The sequence below is a fragment of the Platichthys flesus genome, chromosome 15 (genome assembly GCF_949316205.1).
Source record: "Platichthys flesus chromosome 15, fPlaFle2.1, whole genome shotgun sequence".
In the NCBI taxonomy this organism is placed as follows: Eukaryota; Metazoa; Chordata; class Actinopteri; order Pleuronectiformes; family Pleuronectidae; genus Platichthys; species Platichthys flesus.
In genome coordinates, this window is record NC_084959.1 from 19,415,191 (window position 1) to 19,435,221 (window position 20,031).

Genomic DNA, 20,031 nt, shown 5'->3' on the forward strand with positions numbered 1-20,031 from the left:
TGACCACTGCGATTAGATCAGTTAAGCTTTGAGTCCAAAGGGCAACTGGTCAATAGAAGACTTGAGATGTCCTGTTCAAGAGGCCAAAAACATGTTTCTGGATGTCTCACTGATCTTGACCTCTGAATACCTAAATCAAATCAGTTCTTCCTTTAGTTTAAGTGAATGTTTGGACCAAATTTGAAGACGAGAGGTGCTCTTGACACATTGTGTTCTACGGACGGATTGGCAGCCTGAAAACATAATGCCTCCTGCCACTGGCTGCCTCCAGCACAGTTGAATAGACATAATATTCAAAGGTATGAGATCAGTTGCCATCTCGGACCAGCTGAAACCAGTCAAATCAGGGAGAGTGATGTTTGGTGTGTTCCCAGTCACAACAGACCTCTCAACTTCATAGCTTCATCGTACATGTAGGGTTAACTGCAATATTAATGTGATAAAACCGATTGAAATCAACGGACCAGCCTTTAAGTCTCATGACACCCATTGATATTAAGAGCATTAATGTGATGGGATGTATATTCATAAATCACACTGGGACCAGTTGTTTTGACACAGCTGCTCACTGTTTGGTTCCAGGTTTCTCTACGCTGGGTGGGTGAGCGAGGTCAAGGTCAATACATTATTGACGTATTTTTGTGGTCAAAGTACAGAAAGTCCTGTGATTGGCTATCTAGTCTACAGATGCAGTACACTGCATACGTTTTTCACCTAAGAACATGGGATGAGAAACCAAGATGTCTAAGATGCATTGCGAGTGCTGCACATACTGACACATACAGAAAAAACTGTAAGAATGGTGTGAAAGCAGAACTCATCACATCATGACAGATTTGCACGCTAAAGAAAATGCATGAAGAAATAGACATTTGTACCATCAGTAATTGGAAGAATAAAAAATATCAGCAGTGGAGTGTACTGAAAACTGGATGATGATATTAAAAACAATTATACCACTCATTGTTACACAAGCCTAATGTCAAGGTCCATCCAAAAACAGTCCTGAGCCTGTCACCACTAAATACTCTAGGTGGTTTCAGTTCAACCTTTTGGGGATAAACTGCAGCAGGTACAAAGTCCTAAATAAGTTTTTAGTAGAAACTGAGTGAATTAATTAATTGGATTAACTGGGACTGTGGTTAAAAGGTTCTAGGAATCATGTCTTCAAAAGAATCATTATATCAAAGTGTTGGTTTACTGAATCTATATAATTGTTCACTTGTGCTTTTGTTCTTAAAGTTCCGTTACTGTGTGGTGTAGAAGAAGAAAACAGACGATAAGCTAAAAAAATGAGAATAGAGAAACATTTTAATTGTGGTTACCAACATTTTTCCAAATAAAAGGTTGCAGCCGTGCCCCCCCGTCGTGTTTCATCAGTCTGACTTATTAGCACTTTTGCTGAAAGAGACTGTCGTGGAAGTTTCAAGGACAAAGTTATCCAATTATCTTTCTGAATTTTAATTCACATCTGCAAACCACGAATAAGATGAGCTCTGGAGAATGGGATCTTTATACACGACAAACTCCTCCCTCAGAGGAGTTTAAGGTTAACCAATCAGCTTCCTTGATGTCCGATCAGAGTAATCAGACATTCTGTCTCAATCCCTGTCTCTGTTTACCAACACCCCAAATCCCAAGGCCCTTGCAGCATCCTGCTTCAGGTACTTGAGGGATCCCTGCAGTGAATCTTTTGTTCAGCGACTTATTTCAGAGGAAGTCATCTAATATCTAAATTCCTCTAGCAATTCCCCATAAACTTCAGGATTACCCACAGAAACACAATTGGTCATTCATTCCTTCACATATATGTCTGTTCTCTCAGTAAAGATACCCAAATACAGAAATTCAGAAAGACATTGCTCTGTTAGACTTCTGAGAATGTTTCAATAAAATAACCCATTGTTTAACGATAAGATTATACTGTATTTTAGCAACAGCTTTGCGAAGCAGAACTCTGTTTGGTCTTTTGCATCAGATTTATCCAATAACCCCAGGTTGGCACCCACTGAACTAAACTACTCAACTGTACATAACATAGTTTAAATAAGCTCCACCATGAACAAGTGAAAAAGTGAAAATATTACTTATGTATCGATTCAACTGTATTATTGAAATAATAATATTCATCTCATTCTCCAAGGGAAAGTGAATGAGAATGTTTAAAAAAGTAATTCTATTCCATTCATGTGCAATTTATTAAACTTTTTGAAATGAAAACTGAATTAATTTTTGGAACATTTAAAACAACATACAAAACACACATAGACAATTTATTTGAATTTCTCAGTTTGATATTTATCAGTTCATGTGAGATGTTGCTTGGCACTAATTTTGATTAAAGCTTTTTTGTATCATAATAAATTGAACACACTCACATATAAAACAACTTATTTATTAGCTCTAAACTAATTATATAAAGGGTCAGACTGGTGTTGGATCAGGTCCCTCATGATAAGACTGAACTTTGGCAAAGACTATTTCTATCCCATTGCAATATTTGATATTTCAAAATGAAATGGCTGGCTTTCAACACAGTCTGGCCAAGAAGTGTGTGTGTGTGTGTGTGTGTGTGTGTGTGTGTGTGTTAGTGTGCATGTGTGTAAAGTGCGCTCTTAGAAAAAGGCTGACTAAGGGAACGGTTTTCAAGAACTAGACGCAAAAGACACAATTGTGAAAATACTGTAAGAATAAAAAAAACTGGCACTAAAACTAAGCAGACCATCCCCATCTCAAACGAGCTGAAAAAGGGTGTTGAAAGGGAACCCACTGATATTAAGCATTGTTTTGATGGATGTATATTCGTGTTGTTTTGACCCCTCTGCTCAAAGGTTATAACTGTTTGGTCTCAGGTAAGAATGAGGTCAGGGTAACAACATTATTGACTTATTTTTCAAGAAAGTGGTCAAAGTACAGCCGAAGGGTTCAGGGGATCCTTCCTGTCACATCTTATCTGGGCTTTTTCCTAAAAGAAAACAAATTGTAAATGGAGTTGTGGTGCTCTGAGTTAGTCCCAATATGCAGTATATATTGTAGAAAACAAGCCCGAGCATTATCGATGAATTAAAACAAATAAAAAGCTGTGCAGGAAAACAAAAAAGCATGATTTATTTTGTATCCTTTGAGCAGAAAAATGACAAAGGAAAATAATAACAGGTCTTATCTTTACAGTAGATAATTGACTATCCGCCCTAAAGATAAAGCGGGTTGTACATGAGAGCTGCTGAACCACGATGCGTAAACAGGTAATTTAGGTGTTACGTATACAATGTTATCTCTGCCAATGTAACATACTATAACATGCTCTGTGCAGCTGTACATGTCTGCCTCTGCCCGTTCCTGGTGTGGTGAGTGTGTGTGTGCAGTGCCAGCTGGCAGACTCAGTCGCTGTCGAAGGCAGCAGACAGCAGGGCAGACACTACCTGCAGGAGATTTACACAATGCAACCCACAGAGACCGATACTATTTCATATGCAACATAAGTAGCATACAGCCTTCAGTAATCTGCTGGCAAGGAGCAGCAAGTGTCAGGCCCACAGAAAGCTAGATAGGAGGTCCACTGCAACCACACATGCCAACAACCACTGACCCACAACGAATCCCTGTAACTGGTAGGTATGCAGTCCTATAGGCCTTAAAACAGACCTCAGACCAGTCCACTGACTGAGCATGGTGTTGTTCAAATGTAGCTTCCTAGAGTCCATCATTGGCGTGTGTGTTAGTGGGTGTGTGTGTGTGTGTGTGTGTGTGTGTGTGTGTGTGTGTGTGTGTGTGTGTGTGTGTATGTGTGTGCTGGGGGACTGTGGGCTGTATTGTGTAAGACTACAAATGCTGCCAATGCTAACAATAAATTGAACACTAAATAAATTACAGTTCCAATCATAGTTCTACCAATGACAAAGCACTTACAAAGTAAAGTTAAAGTGTTTAATAGAATAACATCAAAAGTAACTTGAATGAATGTAAAAAATAATGCATCATAAACGTAATATTTACACGATTATGATAATGAAAAAATAACATTGCCCAAGATAATGAAAAGTGAAAACGCATGAAAGTACAACTGCACATTATGGTGGTTGGATTGCACATGATACCAAAAACATTGCATTAAATAATATATTGGCCATTATGATGAGAAGTAATATTGCACAGGCTAGTGCTTGTATTGGGCATTGACACCAAAAATGACACTAAAAAATGAAAAATAACATTGCACATGATGGTGGTTATATTGCACATGATACTAAAACATTAATGCAATGCAAAAGTGAGTAATATTGGACACGGTGTTGAAAAGAGATATTTTACTGTATTATTGTCACAGTCAAAAATACCTACGACAAACTATGGGTCAGGAATCTTGACAATGATTGAAATTGAAAAAGCAAAGCTCGGACACAAGATGCCAGTTTTGCAGGTGGAGCAGACTTGAAGCCACTTTTTTTTTCCAATGGGCTAAATTCTTCCTCCCTGACACCTACATTCATCCTCTCTCCTCTTTTACACTCAGTCACTACTTCAGCTGCCAAACTAGAAAATTGTGTGGCTTGAGTTTTATTTAAATTTTAATTAAGCTCATTGGGTAAAAAAAACGGAAGTGATGCCTAATCAAAAGAGTGAAGCAAAGGGCTAACCTCTTTAATTCATATTTTTGAGAGGAAAAATACATTTTAACCATTTTAAAATTCTCCTACATCCAATCTCTTGTCCCTGAACCTGCAGTCGGTGGGTGTGGGTCAGTTGATTGGTGCTCTTCACCTTTGAGCCGAGGGAGCCCCTGCATATAAACAGCGGGATCAGCAGCAGACTGTCAGTGTGGCTGCTGCATGTCAAGAGAAGTCCTCACCTCCACACTTTGTCCCTCCTCACTGCTCCTCACTGCCCCGCTCTCCTCCTGGCTCCTCCCCGCGCTCCTTATAAACCAGCTGGGTTCCTCGGTCAGTTGCAGAGGACGGCAGTCATGACTGTGGAGCGGTGAGCAGAACCTCCACCACCATCCACCGACCTCCCGCCAGCGAGCTAACGTCTGAGTGCGTTGTCTCCTCTCCGGCTCCCTCCTCCTTCTCCGAGGAGCCGACATGAAGACCATCCTGGCTGCGTACTCAGGCATCCTTAAAGGTGAGACACGCTTTTACAATGGTTAACAAAACAAGCCATTCTGTTGTACCCAACTTTTACAAAATGATTTGGAACCTACCTGTAACATTATTCTTATTCTTATTCTTATTCTTATTCTTCTTCTTCTTATTATTATTATTATTATTATTATTATTATCATTATACCTTGATTTTATATATGTAATTTTGTAGAGGGCTGCGGAAGTAAAATAGAAAAAGTTCTAAAAAAGTGAATTGCCAGTTTGCCGCTCATGATGTCTGGTGTTCTGTGAAGGGCACTTTTTACCCTACAACCTCAAATTAAAATGTATTTTTATAGAATTTTATACGCATATGTATTGATAACTTTATACCAGTAATATTTTTAGAGGATCACTGCAGACATGTCATAGAAAAATAAGTTGTACAAGTTGACAGCAGTTTGCTTCTGTCGTGCTGTGGGGTATTAAGTGAAAGACACTTTTATTTTCCATTTTTGTACAGAACCCTCAAATCTAAATGTTTTATCATTGTAAATGTTTAAAACAATATGTGTGCACAATAATATTATACCTATAATGTTTTATTGGAGTGCTGTTTAAATACAACAGAAATATAATGTATAAAGTTGCAGGCTTTGAGAGGTTTAAAGATAATGACTTCCCCCCAAAAATCTAAAACCCACTGTAAAAAGAGAAGAAAAGAGCTTTATATTTGATTGTCTATAATATTAAATAGGCTACCAGATTTTTCTCCTGTGTGTTTCACTGGAAAGGCCTTTGTTTTCGGAAGCAGTCTAGATCCCCCAAGGACCCCTCTGTTTCTTTGACACTCTGCTGCTGCCTACACTTTTGATTTGAGAATATGAGATTGTAAATACGAGAAGGGTGATTTCAGTGACGGCTTGGTGACCTGTCAACATCTGTCAGAGTGGAACTTGCATTCTAATACAACTCATGTCAGAGTTGATAGACTCTCTCTTGAAACAGGGAATTTATTATAAAACATTGAATTTATGCTTAGATTTGGCTGTGCAGCTGTAGATGAGCATGGCGTTGCAGTTGCAGACTTTGAGTTGGACTTATGGTATGATGGCTGCTCCATCTGCAGGACCTGCTTTTTTTACTGCACCTATCGGTTTGGTGACCAAATGTCTCAGAGCAGGACTCGTACACATATTGTCCATTGGCAGATTGAGGAATCAAACAGGTTACTCTCTATATGTACCCTTGCCTGCTGTGGGACATACGTGAGCAGAGTTAAGGAGTCACAGCTTGATAGTTAACAGGTATTACCAGCATCAGCTCGGTGCTGGGTTATTTTCAGTGAGCACAGATAGGATTAGACGAGTGTTTTCCTGGAGGGTGGGTGGGGTGGGGGTGGGGGGGGGGGGGGAATCTTCTTCTTCTTCATGGCTCTCTCATTGGTGCGAGCTTGACCGTAGCTTCAGTCGCTCTTAATGTGTCCGTTACTTCATGCTCCCGCTCTGCACGTGCACTGTCTCCTCATATGTAGCTGCGTCGTTTTATGGGCCGGTGACTGAAAAGAGCTGTTGTTGAGTAGCTGAAGGTTGTGTGTGTGTTTTTGTGTGTGTGTGTGTGTGTGTGTGTTTGTGGCTGACGTGTACGCTGGTCACCCTGTTTGACACAGTTTTTCTTGGAAATCATCGCTGGGACTATTTTCTTTCATGTTCACCTTCCGGTTGTTTTAACCATGTAGTGTTTCAACTGCATTTTAACGTCACCTCAGTCATTCTCATCGATTTTAGCTCCTGCAACTGTCTCTACAGGAATCTTATGGCAAGCTTTGATGAAACTGACCTTTCTCTCACACCTGTGTTTCTCCAGGGACCGGCTCCAGTATCCTCTCTGCCCTGCAGGACCTGCCAGTGGCGTTCTGGCCCTGCAGATCCAAGATGGAGAAACATCTGCAGGTCCTCTCTGTGCTGCAGTGGGTCATCAGCTTCCTCGCCTTGGGTAAATGCTGTTTGTGTGTGGGCGTTTGTGTTTGCATTTCACTTAAGCTGTAAGAAGCCTAGAAACCTAGTGGAGTGAGCTTGTAGACTCATTAGGCTCATAGGGAGAAGGCCAAAACACTAAGGGGCACAAACATGTGACCTCTGGGTCTTGATAAAGCTTCTGGCCTTGAACAGAATATTTTTAGCCATTTTAAAACTTTAAACTAAATGTTTTTTTTTGTTCTTTTCTTCTCCACCCAGGTGCTGCCTGCACTGTGCTGCTGATCTACACATTCTGCACTGATTGCTGGCTTATCGCTGCCATTTACACGGCCTGGCTCATCTTTGACTGGAACACCCCAAAGCGAGGCAATTTATTTAAATATCAAACATTTTTAATTGTATCCTCTTTTGAGGATAAAAACTGATCTGTGAAAATGTACAGACATGATGCATGAAAAGCTGTTGGTCAGAATTTTTCTCAGAGTCAGTTGGATGATGCACTTTTTGTGGGCTCCATACAAAGGAAGTAGGGTGTTTATATATGTAACTGCAGAGCTGAAAACAATTGAAAAAGGATCAACAATTGATTGATGGTTCATTGTGTTTTAAGCCTCTCAATTTCTTATTATCTTGTTGTCAAACCGTTAAACACATATTATAGTTTTGATTATATGGAGGGAATCTCTTTGAGGCCAGTGTAGACAACAGGAAATATCAATGCCACCAGAATCTGTTCTGATGTGCAAATTGAAATAGGAAAATCATTCTTTAGATTTATCTGTTTATATCGTCATTTAGTTTGAGAGAATTTCCTCAGCACTTAGCGACCTCCTGATATTGCTTTCCTCAGTTAGATAAATTCCAACAGAGTTTCAGTTTATAATGATATAATATTGATCCATAATATTACGTATATGTTATACAATATAAATGCTGAAACCAGTACAATCACAGTGGCTAAAACTGTTTTGGACAAGCATGGGGAAGTATGAAGATTGTATTAAGACCGGAATTTGTAAAATAATATTTTCTATCCTCCTCAGGTGGAAGGAGGTCGTCCTGGGTGAGGAGCTGGACAGTGTGGACGTATTTCCGAGACTACTTCCCAATCAGGGTCAGTTTCTTGGCTAATTCTCCAGCCCCAGTCTTCATGGGCAGAACACAGGCGCCAGGAATGCCGTCATTAACAAACCATATAATGTGCTGGACTCATGAGCAAGCTCGTCAATTTCCAGCCGTGCACAGCTTTATCATTACATAACGTTATCAGGGCTTGATCGGGTGTCAGCTGTCTGCTCCATGCTGCTCCTTGTCCCTTGTTGATTAAGACGAGGGCCTGACGCTGGTTGTGACTTTTAAACTTTGCCCCTCCTGATAGGCTGAGGAGCAGGGCCGGGCTTATTGTGCCCCTGAGCGTCTGTGCATGAGAGGATGCATGTTTTTCACAAAGGAGTAAACCACATACACACAGCATGCAGGAGCTGTCTGTACCATAGCTGTGCATGATCAATCTGTCAGTACAAAGTTCATGGTGGGGATGTGCGCAAAGGGACGATCTGTGTCCTCAGACATATTCTGCATGATTCAGTCATCATAGGATTTTATTGACTCATCACTTTTGTACCTACTAGGGCTGCATTGACTTATCATTAATCAATTACTGGATCACCAGCAACTAATCATTTGGATAAACGGAATGTTTGTGATGATGGTTCAACACAATTAGGCCATTACACATCGCTCCACCCAGTGTCATCCTGTAGTTTTGGCATACTCTTACTTACAACAAACAATCTTAGGGACAGGGATGAAAACATAACCTAGTTGGTCACACTTTCATTTGTCGCCTTCCTCAGACTGTTTCACACTTATCATCTTTCTCTTGATAATCTGAATCACTCACTATGTTTAAGTAATGGAATTCAATTCAGTGCTCAGGCTCTGATGAGTTTGTGTACCATAGAGAGAATAGGAACTACAGAAGACTGCAGGCTACAGGCAAAGTCCTACTTTCTGCAGCTGAACTTTGTCCATCACATTGATCTGCACTGTGTTTACCATGTAGCTGTTTGTCTCACTGGGTTGATGAGATCATTCTTTTGTCACTCGGGAGATTGATACCTGCTGACTTTCATGAATCTCTCTGAAAAAAGGTTTTGTGTCAGTGGGGAAATGTCTTTATCTGCTAACATGTTCTGATGTGTGTAGATAAAACTAAATCTGCTTGAGTGAGTTAAAACTTCATTCAGTGACGACTCGTAGTGCAAAATAGGTTTACAGCTGTTAAAGTGAAGTGAGGAAAAATGATCTGATCTCAAGAGGCATGGTCAGTATTAGTAACACTGCCTTTGGCAGGTATCACAGCTTGTAAACACTTTTAGTTGCAGCTGAGACTCTTGCAGTTCTTTTGCCCATTGGTCTTTAGAAAAGACTAATCCTTAAGCCGTCTCGTCCCCCCTTCTCTTTTGAGGTCTATCTACAGGTCGATAATGTTTAGGTCAGGGGACTGTGAGGCAAAACCCTTGGCTTTTACCTCTTGAGGTAGATTTGTTTGCTTCTGTTGTAGGCGCCATCCTCTTTCCATCTTTAGCGTTTTCTCCCAGAATCTTTCCCTCTGTGGCTGCATCACATGATGGAGTCACCCCTTTGCTTAACAGCTGGAAACTTGTTGTTTTCATGAAATCCTGAACACTTGTTCTTCATACATACATTTTGTAGTCGTTTTGTGGTTTGGATTCAGTGAAAAAAATTAAGACTCCTCCATGAAAGTCTTTTGTGGGTTTAGATTTGGCCCGAGCATTTCTCTCTGAAAGTTTTCTCGGTGTGCTAGATTTCAGTTTGACCTCACCTTAACTGCTTTTTGTGAATTTCAAACTGAAGAAACAGTCACCAGAGAACACTCTTCTTGTCCCTTCCTTTTTTGTGGGCATCACTTATTTATTCGCTGCTGCTTAGAGGAGCTTGTTTTCAGGAGTTGTCGTAGCTTTACAATTTGATCATTTGGTCTTTCCTGGTGATTGTGAACAAACATCACAAGACACTTAAGTTCTGAGAAACAAGTGTAGACAAAATGATCTGAGACCCAAACATTTTTTGCGTAATAAATTTGTTTCAGTCTAAAACTGTGTAAAACAATAATCTTGCTTGAAATATTCAAATAGACAAATGTCATCTTTCACTTTATGCTTTTGGAGAACACTTCATCCCCTCCACTCACATAAACTTCTCACAGCAACAGAAAGTTTTCAACCAACCTTTGCATCAGTGGAATTCTCTCTCTATCTTGAACTTTTGACTGGTATTCATTAGTTGGAAACCAACTGGTCAAAGTCTGAAGCAGCCTTAAAATCAAAGTGAGGACCGCAGGAAATCCGCAGTGTGACTGTTACGTGAACATGTGTGCAGGTTTGCTTCAGCTCCAGAAACAAAGACTCTTGTCGTTCCTGCAGCAACCAGTGAATCTCTGTGGGTGTAGCCTCTGACTCATTACTGTCTCCTAAGTAGACAAGGTGTTAAATCCACTGGTCCCCTTAATCCCACTGTAATCCTTGACCACAGCCATGGCAGCCATAAAGGTGTCCTGTGGTGCTAATGGAGATCTTGAATGTGAGCTCATTTGCTAATGTGGTTATGCAACTGTTGTTTGAGCAGTTCCCAAGGCAGCTTTGTTTACACACTGATGGATCTAAATCTACAGCGGGGATCAGAGCACGGTTAAAACGTTTCTTATGAGATTCTGCAGGTTCACAGATTTATATGTTTTTTGTTTTTGTCATTTTTATTAATTGAAAATGTAATATTTGGGGGGTTTTGATTGACCGTCAATCAGAAGTATAGAGGGTACCATCAAAAACGCAGGGATATAATTGAAGAAGGCAGAAAACAATATAAACTTATAGTACCGTATATATTAGTATACACTGCAAACTGCACTGCTTCTGCCCTCTTGCCTTTGAACCATATTGCTTCCTGAGATGTCTCCTATCTGCTCTGTGAGCACTGTGTGCCTCATATTGAGATCAGCTTCTCACTTGGTCGTCTTTGTGCCCTTGTCTTTCAGCTCATTAAAACCCACAACCTGCTGCCCAGCCGGAACTACATATTTGGCTACCACCCTCACGGCATCCTGTGTTTCGGCGCTTTCTGCAACTTTGGGACTGAGGCCACCGGCTTCTCCAAGAAATTCCCGGGCATCAAGCCCTCCCTTGCGACGCTGGCGGGAAATTTCCGCATGCCTGTGCTACGAGACTACCTGATGTCTGGAGGTGAGACGCTTTGAGAAGCCGGGGGGGTCTCTTTTGGACTCTTGAAACGTCTGGTAGCGGTGATAACTGTATCTGAAACAGAGCTGACCTTTGTGCTATTGCACAGTTGATATGGCTTCTGTTTACCTGGATGTGCTGGGTTTTACTGATTGATAGGTCTCTGTTCTGTTCTAAGAAGCTGTTTGCCAGGTACTGTACATCCTCTCCTAGGTTACTGTAGGCCATTGCCCATGTTGCTTCAAAAGGCTTCACTGGCAGATGAGTTATTGTTAAGTTAGTTCTTTGTCATCTTATTGTGGTAATGAGTCGTGCATCAGTCTTATTAACAAAACCTCTGCTGTGTTAAAAAAACAAACAACAGAGATTGTTTTTTGGGCTGCAGTATGTTCTTATGAAGGTTGGTTAAATTCTTCTCAGATGATAACATAAAGGTAGACATACAAAAACTAGCACTTGCACAGTATTTACAAATGTGCATCTGCTGTGTGATCAGGATGAATCTTTGGTTGTGAAGCCATGTGGTTCCTTGACTGAAAAAAATTCACCTTTTTCTCCTCCGAATTCAGGGAAGATTTGAGATTTTCCTGAAAGTTTTTAACACATAAATCTCAGGGATTATCTGATTTTGGATTTTTATGATATAAAATTTGGAAAATATTTTCTCAGAATATTGCATCATTCCATCAGCAATAGCCTTTAGGGTTATTAACCTACAATGTCCCAAATATGCTGTTGTGTAAAAGAGAACAGATCTACTATTATAATAAATTTGCCGTTTGAGCCTATTTACTGCAATTTCAATGATCTCCTCGTTTGTCCCTCTCAGGCATCTGTCCAGTGAACAGGAACTCCATCGACTACCTGCTGACGCATAACGGGACAGGAAACGCTGTGATCATTGTTGTGGGAGGGGCAGCGGAGTCTCTGCACTGTACACAGGGCTTGAACATTGTCCACCTGAAGAACCGTAGAGGCTTCGTGAGGCTGGCCCTGCAGAAAGGGTGAGCTGGCTGCACAACATGCAAACACAAGGGCACGTGCGGATACACCGTTTAGACATGGTCATGACCACGTCTGCTCACACGTAAATGTCACTCTCAGGGCTGTAGTGAGTCATTGGAATAATTTAAACCCCAGATTTCTTACACCCAGAAAGGTTGACATTACCTCACAGAGAACACTTACACATTTCTATGAATGTGCAGTGTTGCCCCTAATGAAGCTTTGAGCACCTCGTGGCATGCAGTGCCCTTTCGGAAGGGTCTGACTTTCTGTGCCAGGCTGGGCACAGCAGTACATTAATCACATTATAGGGATAGTTCACCCAATAACTCACTCATTATCTACTCACCACTATGCCAATGGAGGGGTAGGTGAAGTGTTTGAGTTCACAAAACACTTTGGGAGTAAACAGTGTTGCCGCCAAATTCAATACAACTGAAGTAACTGGCGACCACTTCTTCAAATGTAAAAAAACAACAGGAAAAAAACTAAACATGCCTCCATGCTGCTCCTGTGGTTTCATCCAAGTGTCTGAAAGCCCAGAGATTCAAATCTGACTCGAAAAGGCTTTTTACACCATGTTTTTATCCTGAATGCCCTTCGATATCCTGCTCTGCAGCCATGTTTGTGCGTTAATCACAGCAGACATTTAGGCACAGTAGTGAGTATATAATGAGTGAACTATCCCTTTAAAGGTAACTTGGGCAACCCAAACATGCCAGATTCCCTCTCAGATATTGCTGAGAATTATCACTGGCTGCACCTTGTCCAAGAAGCTTAGAGTTTGCTAGAAAAGAAATGTTATGCAGAACTTCACTCATAACAACCAGGTTAGCATTCCAGCTGAAATAAGCCCAGACTATGAATTGAGGTCACTTTATGTTCACCTTATGGAGCTTTTACAGTTTTGGTGTAATGCTATGTGATTTTGAAACCAGTCATAAGAAGGTTTATGTTTTGAAATCCTTTTTTTTTTCAGATGGCAAATAGGACGAAACTCCTGACTTGCATCCCACAAGGGGAAAGGAAAAAAAATGTTATGCTTCATAAAATTATTTCATAATAATTATCTTATCCAGTGTTTACGATACTGACCGTTTTAGCTCTTAGGACTTTGAATCCCCACAATCCAGAGACAGTAAAAATTACTCTCTAAAACACTATGTAACCTTTTTGATGAGGGTTGTCTGGTGCTACCTTTGAAAGTTAAGAAGTACTAGTCAAGTAATGGTCCTGCGGTTAATGATACATTATGAAAAACAAAACTTTTCAAGGTTCAAACTTTCGCAGGCTGATAAAAATCCAGAGAGATTCTGATAACACAATACCTTTTTGCATTATTGTTACCCAGAGCAGAAACAACAGTAACATTGAAGATAAACCCACACAAATTCCATGGGAACTTCCTCTAACTGCCTTTGTGACCAGTATCCTCAACTGAGTCATGATGAATAGCCCCCTTTACAAAACAAACATATTCACAAAAGCACACACATAACAAGTCTGTTATCATTCAGTCTTCAGTCTTCAACACTAAATACTACTTATTAATATACTTGTAAAATAATTTACTGACTTATTTCTTTGCATTGTTGCTTTTTTGAGGGGAGATCTTTCTTGAAATGATACTCTGCATAAAAATGTTTGGCCATAGTCAGCAATGCTTTCATATATGAACATTTGTTGACACCAACTTGCCCAGGAGGTAGAGAGGGTCGTCCACTAACCAGAAGGTCGTTGGTACGACCTGCCTCCTTCATTCTGAGGTCAATCCATCAAACTCAATCATTCTTTGTTTATATGGCCCCTATCATGTAGGCAAGTGCTGTTCCAAGTGCTTCACATATGATTGACAATATGATAATAAGACAAAAGAAGAATAGAAACAATTAAAACATTAAAAACAATATGAGACTGAGGCACGCAGGGACCGTTTGATAAAAATATTAAGTATTTAAGAAACTAAAAGAAAAGACAATAAGAAAAAAGCGAATAAAATAGAGTAATAAAAGCTGTGGATAAGGGGATATAGTAGATGATGATAAAAGTATAATAATTATTCAAATAAATGAATCTAACTAAAATGTCTAAAAGATCATTCTTAGTCTGGGCAGGATAGTGAGACCCCAAATTGCCCCTAACACCTGTGCCGACCATGTATGAATAGAAAAAAGAACCGCACATAGAAGCGCTGTGTGAATGTGTGGGTGATTGTGTCAGTGCACTATATAAATGCAATACATTTACCATTCCCCTCAGGTCAGATCTGGTTCCAGTCTACTCCTTCGGAGAGAACGACGCCTACAAGCAGGTGATCTTTGAGGAGGGAACCTACTGGAAATATCTCCAGAAGAGACTACAGAAGATCATAGGGTTCGCCCCGTGTCTTTTCCATGGATGTGGCCTCTTCTTTGGAAACTCCTGGGGCATCGTGCCTTTTTGCAACCCGATCACCACGATCGGTAAGTTTATCTGCCACTGTTTGGTTTGAGTGTTTGGTCAGATTTAAACACAGATGAACTGAACAGCCACTGTCAATATTTGCTTCTTTCAGCCACAAGGGTGCATTAATGGTTAACACTTGTTCAAACATTTTCAGCCTTTATTATGTTGGAATGTTTCATTCACTTCTGCTTGTTTTTTTTGTTGTTTTTTTTATAGTTGGGGAGCCGATCACAGTGCCAAAAATTGAGGATCCAACTGAAGAGATGGTGAATCTCTATCATGCAATGTACATCAAGTCTCTCCAGTGCCTTTTTGACAAGTACAAGACCCGTTATGGCCTGAAAGAGAGTGATGTCCTGTACATCCAATGAAAGGATGGAGTGAGAGGAGGAGCTGGGGGTTTCCTGTTGAAGCTCTGAACTTTTGCTGCTTGAACAGACCCCTCTGCTCTCTTGCCCTGAACCTCCCTGTGGTGCTCGGGCTGGATCGTCTCTGGACTGCTAACTCTACAGACGAGCATGTTTGTCACAGAAACCTTTGCTCTCTGCATTCTCTCTCACACGCACACACATAAGCACAATTTTGTCTCAGGAAATGGCAGGTTTGAAGAATAGACATCTGTCCCTGCTGCTGTTTCAACTACCTTGGTTGGGCAAGGTTACACTAAGTGTGCCTTCTTTTCCCTATTTCCATTTTAGTCTGTGATGGCTTTGTGCTTTGGGCGTTTTCCTCCGTGCAGGGGGGGGGGGGGGATTCCACTAAAAAGAGCTGTAGAATTTAAAAGGTGCTGATGTGTTGTTTCACTCATGTGTTCATATTGTTTCCCCTACACTCTTGATGTCCCTGTCATATGCCAAATGCACAAGCTATGCAATAAGAGGGTACCACTTTATTCTTGAGACAATGAGCCCAAAGGTTAATTGATCCAAAGACCTAAGTTGACCCCCCACATACACACATGTGAATTTGTACTGTGTGAAGGAATTCTACACAGAAGCTTCATATTGTTAATGCACAATGCACAAGTGCCCATGATTGTAAAGTGCCATAAAGTATTAATTGTATTCTATAGAGAACGGCAAAGCCTCTTTAAATGAATATTTCTGTTGCACTTTTTGTATTTGTGATTACCTTGTGAGGCTTTTGGTCTCGAGAAAAGAGGCCTTTGATTTGAGAATCATTTCCAAAGTGTTTTTTGTGGTTGTTGGCCTGATTTCCCTCTTCTTGTCCCACTGGGGTGCAGGTGTGGATAGGTGTTTGCTGTCTATGCAGTCTCTATGTGCTCAGGAGTTGTTGGTGAATGTGGCTTCGGTTTTGAGCTGCTGTTGAAGAAGGTAAAGACGCTTTGTGGGTGAACGTGATTCCGGTGTTGAGCACATCGCTTTGTAATCATTCAATGGGTGATGACTGAAGAGGAAGGGATAACACTGGATAATGTCTGATTGCTGAGAGTAAGTTAGATTTGAAGGTGTCACTTGTGCTTGAATCAAATAAGAGTATGAGAACAGAGGATCTATCCTAGGAATGTTTGGCAGTAAATCCTAGGGTTGTCTTTTTAAAGCGCAATTTCCCCTGTTCTCACCATTGTGCCTTCTTATAAAGAGCAGTGTAATCCATATGCTGTAATTGTGCGAGCAATAAACACAATGAGACCTGTCGATGTGATGGATGGCCTCATCTGCCTATCGATATTTAAATTAAACTTTTGTACAAAGAACATGTGTCATGTCTTGTCTCTTGACACTCTAATGTTGTATTTTTTTTCATGTATTCCCTTCTGAGGACATCACTGAACTTTGATAGTCCACGTACTAAAATGCACTATAGTGCTGTATTTACTTATATTTACAGTAAACAATTAGCATCAGTCTGTACATTGATTTAAATGAAATTCAACATAATCTCAAATACCGTACAATGTAATATGTCACAGCAACATGGATGACAGTGAATGATTAAGGCAAATAAAATGCGGCAAACCTATTCTATAGAAAAGAGACTTAGAAAAAACAAGATCAATTGATTAACCAAACATTTATTTATAAAAGGCAACACCAATTGAAATACTTGCTGTTTTTTGTTGATAGAAACAAAGCTCTCCGTTATAGTTGGAGATTTCAGCAATGCACGACAGAACATGAGTTATCAGTATGTTCATTAAACGTGATAAAACCAATAATCCTTGTAAAACACTTGGAGAAATTATGCATCTTGACACTGCAAGTATTAGGACAAAATTTGTTACAATACATACAATTGTTATAGATACATAATCTACATACATAATCTATAACAATTGATAATAAAATGCTTTATGAAAGATTCCTTTTTTTTATTTTAAACGGTAAAATATGAGTGTCTCTATCAGACAAGTCTCTTTAAAACTATCAATTTAACAACACAATGGCAGGATTCATTGTCGTCTTAACACTGTCATTAGAACATGGTTTCTGAGGTATATGGTGTGTGAAGCACAGATGCTGGGAGCTCTGCAACTGGATTGCATGGAAGACCAAGAAGTGACAATCATGAAGTGAACACATCCAATAACTGATCCAAATTTCTAATGGAGAGAAATAAAGCAGAGGATATAGGGTCTGCTCAGTTACTGACTGTTTTATACACAGTCACTTTAAAAGGCTTAAGAGATCAAATCCTACAATGGTAGACCTCCCCTCGAACAAGTGAGTATGTTCCCTTTTGTGTAAATAAAAAGTAAGCATACACACATGTTTGAAGTGAAATAATTCTTATTTAGTTGACAGGAGAACAAGAATATGATTACATGTACAACATCAAAGAGAAAATTAAACTCAAATCTTTGAGGTTGATTGTGACAGATTTCTTCTGGATGACTCCCTGTCCTCTTGGAGACGAGTCCCCCAAACGGCTTTTGTTCCTCTTTCTGGGTTGATTCAATAGAAGCACAGGAATCTGAGAATAGAGGTGGGATAGAAATAAAGTCTTTGATATATGATGTCTGTACAATTGTTTATGAAGTAAGGGCTGAAAATATGTGAAAAATGTGAAATAAAAGAGAAAAACGTCAGATAGGCAGCAGAAGTCTTCCCATGTACAGGCAGCTTCCCAGTTAAAGATGTGAACACTGTAAACAGCAGACCCCATCACAAAGGTTGGGTGGATGCCCCCATATATGATCCTCAAGGCAGATCATCCAGTATCCAACTGTCACGGGCACCTTTCCACCTGAAACATGAATCAAGAGTAATCTCCAAAAGCATTTTGACTATTGCAAACATCTCTAATGGGAAGAAAATGGTGATGGCCGCACCAGCAATCGCATACGCTGAAACTCGGTAACATGGTGGTAACCTCTCTTAATTCCTAATTTGCTTTGTTTGTTTCTCTTTGCACCTCACCCACTTAAATTATTAAATAACTGGACACATTTTGGTTTCATACTAAATTCTTTTATTTATTAAATCTTTTTTTCTGTGATAATTAATCAAGTTTTCTTTGACTTACCAGTTTGTGGGGGTTGCTGCTGATGATATCTGCCATTCAGCCAAAGGAGGCCCAGCTGCAGCAGACAACCTTAAAAGGCTTAAAAGCACTAATTGGACTGCACCATGTCTTGTGTAATCATGGGGAGGGACATAATTTCCTTATTTCGAATTATAGTTGTTAATATTTGATTATTGTTTGATATTTATATTAAATTATTTCCCTTTAATTAATATTATATGGTCTTATACTGGGGTGTTATGTTGTGGCTGTAGTTTGTTTACAATGTTAGTATGTCTAAGTCTATCCCCCTTTTTTGTTTTGAGTGGCTTGACCAGCCACCATATATGTTCCTCTGGGACAGTTTTTTTGTGACGCTGTTAAGCGCTCTCCATCCCTTACCTGAGGTAAGTTTGATTCATTTACCTTTTTAGTGGCCCAAGGGATGTGAAGTTTATCTTTTGGAGTTTTTGTTAATGGGAAAAAAATCAAAAGACCATTAGTTCAAAGAAACTATGGCTCTCTAGACTTCCTGCTCGGTCTCTGACAAAAATACACGCTTTATTATTAATAATACAGCCACCACTGTGGAAGACTGCTGTAAAGTACAGCCATTCTCTGGGGTGAGAATATTAGCTTTAAATAAGAATTAAGATGGCAACAATTCATTGCAGTATAAATTAAACGAGAATAGAAACAAACTATACAAATGAGTCCATCTGAATTCTTTGTAAAGTGGTCCCTTCAGCAGCTGGACAACATACTAATATTTAACACTTTTAGTTCAAGTTTATAACTAAATAAGATGTAACATTATCAAAGTTGTAGTGGAGTTGCAAATTTACAGAAGACAAATTCACAATAATGCTCCTAGCTAATAACCAACTGACCATATAAAAACCTTAAGATGAACTTTTAAATACTATTTAGTATTGGCTGAACCTACAGAATAATAATTCTAAAAGTAGTTTTACTGCTGTACACACGTCACTGCATAGCTAATTCAGAGGACCATATACAAATGCTGCAAGCTAGCTAAGTTACAGTTCTAAATCAGTCTGAGTTTGTTTAAAAGACTGCAAAAGTAAGCAAAATATGCAAGGCAGATAAAATTAATTTCTTGTTACAGCAGCAAAAATACATCAAATAAATAGCATGCAGTACAAAACAAGTATATAGAAAACATATGTAATTAAACCGGTATACAGTATAAAGAAATATATTATGTCTGAATATGTACAGTGAATGGATGCACATAGATTTAGACAACTTTTTCATTGAAATAAAGTTATATTTTACCTCACAATTGTACAGTTGGTGGACAAACAGACGTGTGTTTTAAACAATGTATGAAACAGTCGTTTCTGTTACCCTCTCATGGTTGCTGGATAATCTGCAGCCGGTGTGTTGGCTTCATTCCCTCAGTGCCTCCTTCATTATAATTCATAATAGTAGAGTAAGCACAGCATTCAACAGTGTCAGAGAAGGAGGTACATCTACTCCTTTACTGCACTTGTTGAGGACTTTTGTTATATTGGTATTAATAATATTGTTTTAATAAATCTCTTCCTATTCTTTGACCGAATTTATTTGTGGAACATATCCATGGAGAGAAAATTAAAATGATACTGGAACTTTAATTGAATTCCCACTTGTAACATAAAGCCTAATCAAATCAGAGTGTTTTATTGTCACTTGCATCAAATAACTTAGCAGTGAAATTCTTATGACCTGGCAGGCAACATCTACTCAGTAAACGGGCAATACAAGATAAAAAAAAAAAAAACCTAATAT

At 39.5% G+C, this 20,031-nt stretch overlaps 1 protein-coding gene across 1 annotated transcript; it reads left to right on the plus strand.

Moving 5' to 3' along the window:
* The first annotated feature begins 4,823 nt into the window (after positions 1-4,823).
* On the plus strand, positions 4,824-16,489 carry dgat2 (diacylglycerol O-acyltransferase 2). Its single transcript, XM_062405577.1, has 8 exons — positions 4,824-5,121; positions 6,948-7,076; positions 7,319-7,426; positions 8,104-8,174; positions 11,121-11,325; positions 12,152-12,326; positions 14,587-14,789; positions 14,989-16,489. Exons 1-8 carry the CDS (start codon positions 5,082-5,084, stop codon positions 15,141-15,143), a joined length of 1,086 nt encoding a protein of 361 aa, XP_062261561.1. The 5' UTR covers positions 4,824-5,081; the 3' UTR covers positions 15,144-16,489.
* Positions 16,490-20,031: the final 3,542 nt, after the last annotated feature.

Coding starts and splice junctions, on each gene's coding strand:
- dgat2 (XM_062405577.1), top strand. CDS start 5,082: ATGAAGACCATCCTGGCTGCGTACTCAGGCATCCTTAAAG. Junction 12,327..14,586: donor AGGCTGGCCCTGCAGAAAGG/GTGAGCTGGCTG, acceptor CATTCCCCTCAG/GTCAGATCTGGTTCCAGTCT. Junction 14,790..14,988: donor CAACCCGATCACCACGATCG/GTAAGTTTATCT, acceptor TTTTTTTTATAG/TTGGGGAGCCGATCACAGTG.